The sequence below is a fragment of the Lygodium microphyllum genome, chromosome 22, assembly GCF_053477565.2.
Source record: "Lygodium microphyllum isolate KBCC chromosome 22, Lygodium_microphyllum_v1.1.10, whole genome shotgun sequence".
NCBI lineage: Eukaryota > Viridiplantae > Streptophyta > Polypodiopsida > Schizaeales > Lygodiaceae > Lygodium > Lygodium microphyllum.
The window spans coordinates 58,321,219-58,335,345 of NC_141156.1; the positions used below are offsets into that span (position 1 = coordinate 58,321,219).

The 14,127-nt window shown below is 40.4% G+C and overlaps 1 protein-coding gene across 4 annotated transcripts; it reads left to right on the top strand.

Annotated features, from left to right (window-relative positions):
• Nucleotides 1–304: 304 nt before the first annotated feature.
• On the top strand, nucleotides 305–6,331 carry LOC148017189 (uncharacterized). 4 transcript variants are annotated; one of them, XM_087663130.1, is made up of 8 exons: nucleotides 305–325; nucleotides 439–660; nucleotides 759–1,532; nucleotides 1,700–1,769; nucleotides 2,018–3,076; nucleotides 3,783–4,284; nucleotides 4,592–4,673; nucleotides 5,394–6,329. In XM_087663130.1, the coding sequence occupies exons 3-8, from the start codon at nucleotides 1,209–1,211 to the stop codon at nucleotides 5,598–5,600; spliced, it is 2,244 nt and encodes a 747-aa protein (XP_087519256.1). In that variant the 5' UTR covers nucleotides 305–325; nucleotides 439–660; nucleotides 759–1,208; the 3' UTR covers nucleotides 5,601–6,329. The 4 variants fall into 4 exon arrangements, with proteins under 4 accessions (XP_087519256.1, XP_087519258.1, XP_087519259.1 ...); XM_087663132.1 differs by lacking the exon at nucleotides 305–325 and having other exon boundaries at nucleotides 361–660; nucleotides 759–1,021; nucleotides 1,202–1,532; nucleotides 5,394–6,331; XM_087663133.1 differs by lacking the exon at nucleotides 305–325 and having other exon boundaries at nucleotides 361–660; nucleotides 759–942; nucleotides 1,202–1,532; nucleotides 5,394–6,331.
• The last annotated feature ends 7,796 nt before the right edge of the window (nucleotides 6,332–14,127 follow it).

The following is a 14,127-nucleotide window of genomic DNA, read 5'->3' on the forward strand; positions in this document are numbered from 1 at the left end:
AATCAAATTATTTTTAACTTATTTGTAAAATATATCATTTTGGTGTGTAAAAGCTTTGTGTCCATGTGCACAGTCAAAAATTGCATGCACCACTCTGGGCAGGGGCTGGGTGGGTGTTATTTGGTCTGTAACGAGCCTGAGGACTTTGCTGGTCAAAAGATAAGAGGAATCAACGTCAACGTTAATCGTGACTCGAGTACTTCGGGGCAAAGGATGCGAACCAATGATGGGGAACAGGGGAGGGTAATAATAGTGAGTCCCACGAATAGCTTGCATGGCAGGGAGACGTTGGGAGGACAATCAATCCAAAAGCCAGAGATATTTTGTCAGTACCTTAATACACTACTCATTAGCATACTCAATGCCATCTCTCTCTCTCTCTCTCTCATATCTGTGCTTGCCTCATCTGCATGTGGCTTGTGCTTTGCATGATTGCAGAAAGGACCCACTCGCCCAAGAGAGGGTCCTCTATTACATTGCAGGATTACAGTGACAAGGAATGTGATGAAACAACAGATAGACCAAGGGAGGTTCTCTCTCTCTCTCTCTCTCTCTCTCTGTGATTGGCCTATCTTGCCTACATTGTGAAGGTTCCTCTGTGATTGTACTTATGAATCCTTGATAATGGAAACCATGGAGGATCCAATTGTTGTGACTTTGGTACAAACACAATCCTCTCTATTTTCTCGACTTGGAAAGCTAGCTGTATTTGAGCATTGTTGTTAGCAACTCATGCTTAACATTGTTTCCCTTGACAGTAAGAAGGAAGTTCATCTCCCCAGATTATTGGTATTTATATCGTTATGCTTGGCTCGAGATGTGGACATGGTGGAGAATCCACCTAAGATGATCAGGGTTGTGTATGAAATTGGGTCCTTCTGAGTCTGGAAGGTTTGGTACGTACTAAGTGAAGTGCAATTCAATTCTGCAGCAGGACAATGGGTACGGCAGGTGCATCTTCATGTGTGCCACAGCATTCCCAGCCTAACTATGAAAATTAGCATCACCAATCATTACACAGGTTCAGCACATTGTCGATACGTTGGCATGCACGTCTGGCATATCTTGTTGTGTATTAACTTACCAGTCATATGATTCTATGTGGGTGACTATGGACCCTGCAAGTGCATGTGCATGGTCCAGATGTCCCAATTGGAGAAGGTCTTATCTACTTATGCTAGGTTGTTGGCCATGGCCGTAGATGTGGTATGCCAGAAAATTGCAGTGTCTTCTTCGATATCAAGACACTTGATATGGCGGCAACAACTACATTGAAGCAACATCTGGTAGGCCATCCTACTGCAAAGCACTCAGCAATTCCTTGCAAGTTTGAAGCCACCACTAGTGAAGAGCATCGCGGCCCCAAGTCTGTCATCAGAGATCCAGTTGGAGCAGTAAATTATTTCTCTTCATCCTCAGGAAGTGCTGAGAGCAGTTCATCTGGAAATCCCCAGACTCCAAACAAACAGCCTTATGCCAACAGGCGTCCGGATGGCATCAAATCTAGATTGCTTCCACCTCATGCTCCTAAGGTTTTGAGTTCCTCTTAGAGTCGTAATTTTTGGTGCCCCTGTTTTGATTGTCATCTGCTTGCCTTATAATCATTAACAACATTATGAAGGGTAGCAGCTGGGTCAAAAGATAATTTATTGTTTTTCAAATTGGAACCGATGTAGTGATCACATCCAATGCCGTGCAGGATAATCGAACCTTCCAGTCCCCTGCCAGCATTGATCTTATTGCAGGCCACACAGACAATAGCAAGCATGGTATAATGCCCTTTCTTCTCTATTGCACCGTGAATAGTAGACTACAGCAAGCATTTGCATTGCAGTGAATAGTTACTCTTTTCTGATACTCTAAACACAGAAATGTTGAACTCAGGTTAGTTCTCTTAATGAGAAATGTAGCAGTAAGATGTTTTTAAGGACACTTGGAAGCTATTAGCATAGACTAGTTATGAGTGTATTCCAATCAATACATCATTGGTCTAATAAAACACTGGCTGCTTCAACAGGCTCTCACCTTGCCTTGCTGGATATCCATCAGGACCTCTTGTTTTGCAGTGGGACTTCTCAACACTCCTTTTCAGGGCATCACCTTGTTACACCCTCCTTGGCATCAAACAAACCATTCGATTTTCATATGAATGCTTGCCTAAAGAATGCAACATCTGCAGGAAGTGCGATAGGCTGTACTCAGAAGTTGCCACAGAACCAGCTCTCTGATATCAACAGCTTGATGAATACCCTGATGCAGCAATATGTGGCTTCCACAGCTGAAGCAAGCAAAGATGCAGATCTTCAAAGTGGGCCTGCCAGTGGTGAGGTCAAGCCGAAATTCATCATCTCCAAGTGGAGCAAAGCAGAGACACTGTCGAGTGTCAGTGAATGGCAGGAATATCACAAGCAAGTTCCAAATGGTGGGCGGGTGTCCAATTTAACAATGAGGCTTAATCCTCCTGGTGGTAATTATGGTGCAGATCCAAATATACCCCTTTTTAGACTCAGCCATAGCAATGGCAGCTCTGACACAGTTCCCATTGCAAGTGCAGAGCAGGAAACTTACTTGTTTCAACCTTTATCAGACAAGATTCACCTCAGTACTTTGAGTGTCCAGCCACACTGCAACCAAGCAGAAATTGATGGTAGATGGAATTTTCAGGATAAGATCCTTATCAAGGATGAGGTTGTGAAGCTTGCTAACACAGTAGATTGTGTGCAGGCATGTTTGGATAGAATTCAGCCAATGTCTGAGTCACACCGTATCACCCAGACTGAAACAGCGGGAGTCCAAACACCTCCAAGAACTTGTGCAGAATTGGATCCAGTAATGGTACAGCAGTGTAATGTAAGAAATGTGTCACAGGTTGACCCTTTAGTATTAGGAAAATGTGCAGCTGTAGATCATTTCAATGAGCCTGTCACATGTTTGGCTACTGCACGCATAGATAAATGCTCAACAACTGGGAACATGCAGTTAAAGTCAAGGATAGGATCGTTCACAGCTCCAAATTTACAAAGTTACAACCATGATTGTGGTAGCCAGATGGAATTTTCAACAACATTGCTACAAGGTCTGGTTTTCTTGATCTTGGATTCTCAGTATTTATGACAGCAGTGCATAAGCATCTGACTGACTTGGGAAGGGGAGGGAAGGGATTGGATTACACAGCACCCTTGTTGTGATGCTTGTTCAAACAACTTGGTCTACAACAATTCTTGATCATACAATTCTATGAGTGTTCTTGGTGACTGCTTATGCAATATGATCTACTACAGATTATCCATAGCGATTGACAGTTTAGGTTCTAATATCTGGTATACCAAAGAGCCCACTTGATGAATTCTATGAGTGTTCTTGGTGACTGCTTATGCAATATGATCTACTACAGACTATCCATAGTGATTGACAGTTTAGGTTCTAACATCTGGTATACCAAAGAGTCCACTTGATGCAGTGAAGGCATGCTGTTCTTAGGTGATAAAGGAGGGGAGGGATACACTACCCTGATTTGTGGAATGTGATTTTCTATAGAATCTGCTTTCATTATATATTTAGAACATTCTTGTTCATGTCACAACATGATTGGTGTGATTTTTACCAGTGAGTTTTCTTAATGCCTGAGAGTTGAATGGCCTTTGGAACTATTTGGGTTGTCCCTGCATTTTCATCTAACCCTTACATGATACATAGTTACTGAGGAAAGATAAATACATTAACAAGGATGCAACTTGCCCATGATATGCCAAGTGAAAGCACTGATTGTTTTCAATCTGCAGATACAAGCGCATGTAACTTGGTGAAGCAGACATTTTTTGAGGTTGCAACGCCTAAGACATCTAGTTGCCATCCATCGAGTATGAAAGATGCAGCCACCGAAATAACCCCCTCTGTTTCCCATAGAGACATGGGAACCCAGATGACTCCTGCGGGGAGTTCTCGGAACTCTAGCTGTCCAATCAGCCCTCGTAAAGGATTATCTCCTGCATGGCACAACATACCCACAAAACCACCCGTGTCTCCAAGCTCTCTGCATAGAGTGAATCCAGTGGAGGTGGAAGATTGTCACAAGGCTAAGCCAGAGATGCAAGGACTTCCTGGAGGGGATCAAATGCTGTGTAAGGAGCAAAGTTTCAATTCCAATTGGAGCTCAAGAGAAGAGGAGGAACAAAACATTGGAAAGAGCTTGAGGCATTTTGATTTAGATGACCTCAGGCAAGATGTTCTGGAAGCTAGGGCTAGTGTGTGGGAGGAGGCAACAAAGATGAAGTTGTTGGCCAGGTTTGATTGAATGACTCTAGCTTCATAGGAGTACTAGCACAGTTTTTGCCATTGAGATGTTGTGCATGTTGAGATTCTAACTGCTACCATGCTTCCTTATTATGGATAAATCATAAGTATGCAATGATCTGAAGCGTCTCTTGATGCCTGTAGATATGTAAGCATTAGGAGAACAATATCCTAGCAAGTGTTTTACCATGTAGATACTGTGATTGTTGAGATTCTAATGCCTATCATGTTTTCTTATTGTGGATAAATCATAAGTATAATGATCTGAAGCATCTCTTGATGCCTGTACTGGGGCCAGATTTAAGCATGAGGAGAACAAAATCCAAGCTTGGGAGGAGCGCAAAAGGGAGAAAGCCGAAGCTAAGATGAAAAAGCTAGAGGTTTGCTTTTTTTTCCTGAATCTTAAAGACTCTGCTCTACTTCCCTAGATCTTTAGCCGACTATGTATCATTGTAAGATGTGTATGTGCCAGCTCAACTCTTGTAACTCTAAACTGTCAGCATGGAAACAGCTTATGTCATTCATTGTTTTCACATTACCTGAAGTCACCTTGAATTTCCAAAATCTTCTTTACATTAGATTCAAAACTTTAGCCAATTTCAACTAACATTTGGTAGCAGTTATTGCTCATAAACCTCCTAGTGGAGCTTATAGAGGGCTTATATTACTAAGGATATCATGATGCTAGCTGTCACATGCCGAGAAATTAGGGCCTGTCTCGGGGTTGGATATTCGAACTTCAATGCTTTCATCGGTTTGGATCACTTTTCTCAGCAGTCTAGACTTTCAAGATCTCATACAAAGCTTGCCCACTTTCAGAGAAGTTTGTTTTTCAGGAGCATGTCTGTCCTTAAGAGCACAGAATGTTTCTCTCTTCGAAATACATTCACAGGACAGTCCTACCACTGGAGTAAAAGATACATGCCTGTCACTACCATAGAATGCTTTGATCTAAGAACATGCATTAACACAGGAGGCTTTCATTGAATCATGAAATTTAATGTCACATTTGATCCATGTTTTCATGAAAGAATGCCCTGCATTTTCAGAGATGCACAGGTCTAATATGTCCAAGCATTTTGCATGGTTTTTTCAAGCAGATGAAGCTGCAAAAGTTGAGGCTGCATAAGTCAGGGAAGATTGCAAACAAGCTAGAGTCTGCTCACAGGAGAGCAGAGCAACTCAGGACAGTTGTTGAAGCTCATAAACTAGAAGCCCTGGAAAAAGCTCGTGTGCGGGCCAATCGCATGCGGAACATGGGCAAGCACAGACCTGCATTATGTTCATGTTTTACCCCTTCCATGTAGATTTCTGTATCATAAGGAATTCTTCTGGCAATTTCCCTTTCTGAAGTGCTCACATCTACAAGCCAAGAAGCTGTACTTTATGCATAACCTTACCAGCAGGAATTACCAATTCCAAGCCCAAGCTAGCAACATATTGTCTTGATTTTGAAAGCTGTACAAGGGTCCAGGAACACATGCAATCATTATGAATCCCCTGATAGGAAAATGAGAGACTATAAAGGGATTAGTAATTTCACTTTTGTTTGTATCATCACACCTGCAAATATTCTCTTAAGAAACCGCACCTGCAAGCACTTGGTCATCTAGTCCTAAGAAGCCACACCTGCAAACATTCTGTTAAGAAACCACAATTGCAAACATTTGGTCATCTAATCTAACCACCATCATCCAGAAATGAACAGAGTCTTTTTCCTGTTACATGTAGACCCACATCCCCACATCTATAATTTGGCATCAACTCACCACTTATTCACATTAAGAAAAATGTATAATTACTATCCACATCAAGAAAAATGTTTTACTGTAACTGTAGCAAGTTCTTTTCTTTGCCCTTGCCAAGAAACATCTGAGGTAAAGCAAGTAACATAAATCAAGTCAATTCACATCAAGAAAATTGCATGGTTATTTCCACATGATATTATGGAAAATTGTATAAACATCTGAGGTAAAGCAAGTAGCATAAATCAAGTCAATTCACATCAAGAAAATTGCATGGCTATTTCCACATGATATTATGGAAAATTGTATAACTATTTTCACATAATATTATAGAAATATATCGCCTTTTAAAAATTTACTGTCAATGAGAAAAAGGGGCAAATAAACCCACAACCTACATCAAGGAAAATGTATACCTACTCTTGTAATTTATAATTGTCCTTATACTTTGGCCTTGCCCAAAAAACCTCTAAGGTGAGTCTGCTCAATTCACACAATGAAAAGTATTTAGTTACTTTTACATTACATCATTGGATTGTCTTGTTTTTACATGAAAACTCCCCCATAAGAAGAAAAATACCCTAATGAAATCTCAAACTATCTAAGGACAAGTCCCTTTCTTTGTCCATTCACCACAACCAATGTATGTACTCAACATCCTTGAGGATCTCTTAAACCCTTCCAATCTAGGCCAAAACTTTATTATTTGGACCACTATTTATCACTTAACTTGTGGAACCATGAGCAAGGCATAAGACATGGTAATGTAGCTTGATTTGGATGCCAATGCATTCATTATGCAAATCCTAGGAGACACGATGTAGTACCTTAGAGCTTGCCTAGGCACCACATTGTTAGTACTTGTTATTGATCAATACTTTTGACGAATCAAACTTCCACATTGTTAGTACTTGTTATTGATCAATATAGTATGTTTCTGACCCTGCATTTCCCATCTTGTTGTAATAGTGATTGTGTGTTCCTTGTCTCATAAAGTGCTAAATTTTGATAGAGGTGCATAGTCAATTTCAAAAGAGAGAGTGTTCCATGTCTCATAAAGTGCTAGTTTGATAGAGGTGCATAGTCACTTTCTAAAAGAAAAACACACACACACACACACACACACACACACACACATGCCAAGGTGAAAATTTGTCATCGAAGTTTTGCTTTTGCTTTACCTAGATGAGGTTAAGTTCATGGTTTTCAGAGAGAGAACTAGAGAGAGAGAGAAAGAGGAGAGAGAAGACTGCAGGACAGAGATATAGACTGCAAGAATAGAGAGAAAGAGAGAGACAAGGAGAGAGAAATACTATAATTGGAGAGAGAAAGACAAGAAAGAGAAAGAAGCCATAGAAGTTGTGAGCAAGATGGGAGAGAAGGACAGTAATTGTATTAATGTGTCAAAAGATATGAAAAAGTACATGTTCTCTCCTTTTATACCAATGTTAATGTGACATGGCATAACATCAATATTATTTTTACACTAAATCCTTATTCCCAGCTTCTTACAATCCATCCCTTCCCAAAAGTTTTTGCCCTAAAAAACAAACTTGAAAGATTAGAAAAGGATAGATAGAACATAGTACTACTCTATTGTTACAGCTTTACAAATGGGAAAATGAATGAAAAAAATGACCAACATATGGACTAAAATTGAAGAACAAGAGTAGACCTCGGCTATATATGTGATCTGGAATACTTCAAGAGTATATGGAGCCTTAAAATCTTCAACAGATAATCTCAAAATGAAGTAGACAGCTTGCTATGTAGACAGACCCTACTGGACCAAATCTACCATAACTTCTAGTAGAAGTGTCCAAATGAGGCGTGCCATATATCAAAACAAAGCTCTTGAAGAGTACTTTAAGCCCATGCAGATAGCTTAATTCTGAAAATTAGGCACAACAAAAACTGTTCTAAAACAGTGTGCTGTCCTGATCCTGTCTGCACCAAAACTAGCTCCATAATCAATAGGCTTCAGCCACTAATGTATTCCTTAAGAAAGGAAACTCATCCAATATAGAATCAGGCCTCCAAGAAGCTTTCTCAGGTGGTAAACCTCTCCATTTGATAAAATATTCCAAGATAGAACGAGATCGAAGCTTCTTCTCACATTGACCTATAACAGCCTCTGGGATGTATTGAATAAGACCTTCTTCATCAATAGGTGGCAGCTCATCAATTATATCCACTGGATCACCATAGAAAAGCTTAAGCTGACTAACATGAAAGACATTGTGAATCTTTGTGGAAGAAGGAAGCTCTAATCTGTATGCCAAGTCTCCAATGCGCTTTAGGATCCAGTAGGGGCCATAAAACCTGTGAGCAAGCTTATTACTAGATCCATCTTTTAATGTAGAGTACCAAGACTTGGGCACCTTCAATAAGACTAGCTCTCCTTCTTGGAACTCTAAAGGCCGCCTCTTCTCATTAGCATATACCTTCATTTGGTCTTGAGCTTTCCCAAGATTCATCTTACATTGCTAAAGAAGGGTTTGCATTCTTTCCAACTCTTCCTTCCCATGAGGGTTGATCTTTTCATTGAACATGATTGTGGGTAAGGGCACATTGTAGCCATACAGAGCCTCAAAGGGCGAAACTCCAATACTAGCATGGGTAGAGTTGTTGTAAGAAAACTCAGCCAAGTGTAACCAAGAATCCAATGAAGTTTGGACATCATAGCAGAAATGGCAAAGATAAGTCTCCAACCATTTATTAACTCTTTCTGTTTGTCCATCAGTTTGTGGATGATAGGCTATAGATGGAGCCAATATAGTGCCCATAGATGTAAATACCGCTTGCCAGCATCCCAAAAGAAAGCCTCCTTCTTCAACCTGTCAATCAAAGGAGCTGCAATAGCCGCATAATGCTTGATCAATCGGGGATATAATGAAGATAGACTAAGAAATCCTCTAAGAGAGGTAGTAGTAGTAGGTGTTGGCCAATCTTTTATACATTGCACCTTTTTGGAATCAGCCTATATCCCTTTTTCATTGACAATATGTCCCAAGTATTCCACTTCAGTTTGCATGAAAGAACATTTCTCCTTAGCAAAAAGACAGTGATGTCTCAATACATCAAAAACCCTCCTCATATGTACTAAGTGATCTTGTAAAGCCTTACTGCAGATCAGAATGCCATCAAAGAACATCAAGACAAACTGAAAGAGGAAAGGCTGCAAAATCTTATTCATTAGGCTCTGGAAGGTAGCTGGAGCATTTGTAAGCCCAAATGGCATCACTAAGAAATGATAGAGCCCTCGATCAATCCTGAAAGCAGTCTTGACTTCATCACCCTCTTGCATGCGAATCTAATGATACCCTGACCTCAAATAAATCTTCGTAAAGAATCGAGCCCCCTTGAGCTCATCAAGCAAATCATCAATCCTAGGTATCAGATACATGTTCTTCACTATGGTCTTATTAAGATCCCTGTAGTCAATGCACAATGCACATTCTGAAAGATCCATCTTTCTTTTTGACTAACAGAACTGGAGATGCATAAGGTGAAGAACTTGGTTCAATGAATCCCATCTCAAGAAGTTCCTTGATTTGCTTGGCTACTTCCTCTCGTTCACACTTAGATAATCTGTAAGGTGGCTTATTGATTGTCTTTGAGTTGGGCTCCAAATCAATAGGGTGATCTACTGCTCTCTTGGGAGGCAATGAAGTAGGCACCTCAAACAAATCCCTATACTCCTCAAGAAGAGTTGTCAAGGCTGGATGGTTTGCTGAATTATTGGGCTGAAGAGCTGTCAAGGCTCGATGGTTTGTTGAATTATTGGGCTGAACTGTCATCTCTTTATTCGAATTCAAAATAAATATTTGTGAACATCTCTTGTATGCCCTTTTGAGTTGTTGAATGGTAATAAGCTAAAAATCTGATCTACTAGGAAATCCTTGTAAATGGATGAACTGTCCATTGAGAATAAACTCCATATACAACTATGAGAAATCCATAGTGATCTTGCCTAATGTCACCAACCAATCACAACCGAGTACAATGTCTATAGGCCCCATTTCCAAAGTAATCAGGTTTACTTTTGCTTCAAAATTCTCAGCCAGCTGTAAAGAAACATGTGGGCATATTTGTGTGCTGATTTCTTCTTCACCATTGGCCACTTGAACTCTAATGGGATACTGTAAATCTATGGGAATACAATTTATCTTGTCCATAATGGACTTATTCACAAAACTATGGGTACTGCCACTATCTATCAGAATGAACATAGCATTTTCATGAATGTTACCCTTCATACGGAGTGTGTATTCGGGCTCTTAGAACCTATCCAAGCATCCATGGAAATAGAACAACTAGTGGCAGCAAGTGGCTCATGACAAGTCCCACCTGGATCAAAAGGAAAACTTCCACTTGGATCAAAAGGAAAAGAGTCAGTTGGATTATAGAAATACTCTTGCCCAACTTCTTCCTCAAGATCTTCATTTTCAACATTGAGTGCAATTGCATTAGCTTCATCCATCTCATCTTCAAGAACCTCAAAGACTAACATACTCTGAAGGTTGGGTTTGACATTTTTATATACACACTTTGAGGCATGATCAGGTGTATACTTTTCCCCACACTTGAAATATAAGCCTTTCTCCTTTCTTTCTTTGTAAAGATCCATAGGAATAGACTTAGGATTCATGTTGGCTGAAATGGATTTAGGCTTGCTATCCCTTATTTGAAGTCAACTTTAGGACTGTTTGATGTCCTGAAATTACTTTGAGGTCTAGAAGCATTGAATGGTGGATAAGTTAGCACCCTTAAGCTCCCATTTAGCACATGATTGCTGCCATAAGTGTTACCAACTTGCCCCTATTTAAAAACAGTCCTTGGATGTTCAAAACCAGGCTGAAATGAAGATTCTCTTATATATTTCCTTCCATAGCGCTCTGCAAGCTCAATAGCCTTAAAGAGAGAAGTAGGGTTTTGTACCAAGACATCAGATAAAGATGGCTTTAAACCATACATGTACTTGTGGAGCTTAGCCTCATCACTGATACTTTCTACATACATGGTTAGGTTGAGAAATTGGTTAGTGTACTCTCTTACACTTAGGCCTCTTTGTTCCAAACCATACCATCTCCATGCTAATTTCTCTTTTTCAAGAGGGGAGACAAATACTTCAGCCATAAGTGCCTTGAAAGCTTTCCAATTCTCTACAAGTATGTTTTCCATTTTTATATACCTCCACCAAGTATGGGAAAATCCTACCAAATCTAAAGAAGCAAAATGAATCTTCATGTCATCAGTTTTGGGGAATATGTAAAAGTAAGATTCCATCTTAGAGGTTCACTCCTCTAAGTCACATGGTGAAGATGACTGACCATTAAACTTGGCTAAAATGATCTTGTCCTTTAGCTCTCTTTCATGGAATGGTTGATGTTCCAAAATAGACTGATCATGAGTACCATGCATTGAACCCCCAAATTGAGATGGAAATCTTCCAATAGGTGGTTGAGAACCACTATGCAATATTCCCGTTGGTAGAGGACCCCTAGGAAGTTGAGTATTCAGCCCAAAAGCTTGAGAGTTGGCTCCATTCATAATGCCCAAATAGTCATCATGCATTTGTGAAGTCTCACCTACTTCATATTGACTATTTGGAATACTTCTTTGTCCAATAATTCCATGACCATGACCATTTTGGTTAGATGGCTGAAGTGGGACTGAAGGCTCATTGTTTGAATAGGCTTTCTCCTTGGCTTCTTTAGATCCCATTTGCATCTGCATCCATTGGGAGAATTGAGCCATAATTTGAGCATTGGATTCTACCAACTTGTCAATAGAAACCTTTGTTTGAGTCGTTGAATCTACTAACTTCTCAATGGAAGACTTTGTTTGATCAGTAGACAAAACCATTTGCTCCATTCTTGATAGTAGGGCCTCATGACGTTCTCTATGCCTTTGTTCATGTACACACAAGGTATCATTGAGTATACTAATTTTCCCTTGTTGTTGAGCCTCTTCAGGGCTCTCTTGAGGTACATTATCCAACATGGAATCTTTGATTTGCTGGGCATAATCATTCCTACCATAATAGTGCAGTCCTCCAGTACTCCTTGTCAGAAAAATGGCTATAACTTTTGCTAGGGAACTCCTATTTCAAAATTTTTTAGTTCAAATCAAAGCCAAGAATGGCTTCTTCGAGATGAGCTATAGCGTGCTATAACAAATTTAGGATAGAAAATTCTGCAACTCAATCTCTGAGTCTGAATTGTCCAGGCTTGCACCCTGTTTTGACCTGTGAATGCCCTGTTTTGACCCTATAAGGTAAAATAGTAACCCCAAATGGTTACCAAACCCTGTAGAAGGCTGAGTAGGACCTATGGGTACCCTGTAGTACCTACACCTATACTTCAGTAATGAAGGGTGTACCTGTAACAACCTATAAATGCCCTGTAGTGCCCTATAAAATCCATGTTTTACCCTGTTTTGGTCCTGAAGATACTTGAGTCTTTGGAAACTCTTCAATCTTCAATTTTTCACTCGTTGTACCTGTATGAGGGATAAAACGACATGACAAGCTCCCTACATGAGCTCCGAATCACCGGGAGGTGGGCAAAGTTCCCCCCGAGTCGGTTGGTTGCACCCCTTCGGGATCTTTGATAGTGAGAGAGGGTCACTTCTCTTTTGTCCCACTATCTCCCCCGGCATCCACCTTTTTCCTCGGTGGGTATCTCAACATGGCAATGGCATTCTATTCTAATCAACCAGTATGAAATGCATTGCTAAAATATTCATTCAGCTCCTTTTATGAGACGCAATTTGTGGGAGCTTTAACTCCCGCCAAGACCCACGGACCACTTATTGTTTCAAGCGTTCCAAGCGAGCTCTAATGGCTATCTCTCACCTAGCCGACGCGCCGTCGATCCTACGAGTGTAGTGAGCTTACCTTGATGCTTGATCGAGTACCCTCCTCTCTCTTGCACTCCGGTAGCTCCACGATTCTTGATGCTAGCTCAAACATCCTCAAGCCTCCTCCATCTCCAAGCTCCATCCTCCATAGCCGCGCGTGAGAGAGAAGAGAAGAGAAGAAAAGAAGAGGAGATGGTGAAGAGCTTCACCCTCTTGATCCCTCACTCCCACACACACTCACTCCCTCACACTCTCACACTCCCTCTCTCAAGAGCACACACAAGCAAGAAGGAGAGAAGAAGAGAGGGAGAAGAAGACTCTTTTTGCCACACACCAAAAGAATGAGCTTCTCATTCACTTTTCAACTTTACATACAAAACCCTAAATCCCTTTTGGGCGGTCATCCCCTTTTTCCCTTTTTTACATGGCCGGTCGTAGCCTAGGCCCTTTTTCCCATTTCCCACCACTCTAATTTCATCCTATTCCCAACTAATGCATACAATCTGCACAGGAGCGAGCCTGGCGCTCTTTTACAAGGATTCGGGAGCGCTTCCATATTTAATGGTGCACCTTTTACTCTTTTGTTTCCTCGGGGCAACACCGAGACTTTCTGAGGGTCATGCCCGAACATTTAAATTTTTCAGGGTCTGGTTACCGGCCAAGGTGCCTTTTTCTGCTTTTATCCTGCGCCTTTTTTGCTATTTCCTTTTTTCCATTTTCCGCTCCTCTGTGCTGCGGGAAACCCGATAACACAATTGAATGAAATCTGAAAAATTTGGATAAAGAAAGGGTCTTGCCAATGCAATTTAGTGACTCACTGATTGCTTTAGTACTTCCCTTTTACAATATTTTAGCTTGGGCAAAACAATTCAACCAAACAAGTCAAGGTTATGCATCAAACTTGGCAAATGATATCTATGATGAAGCTATGATTGAATCAATACTGAAATTCAATGGAAGAGGCTGAGATTAATGGAAATAACACTAAGCTCTAATCTATTGATCAATTTAAGGAATTAATTGATCAATAATCTCTCATCAACAAGTGAAAAAGCATTAGCAAGTGGATTATTGAGAGATTTCAGAGATTAAGCAAGAGAAATACCTTGATTAAGCTTAAAGAGGATGATAAATGTCAGCTCCAATCCTATTGATGGAAGAATTCTTCAAAATCCACCATAAATCCACCATGAAGTTTGAAATATCCACTAAATCAGTCCATATG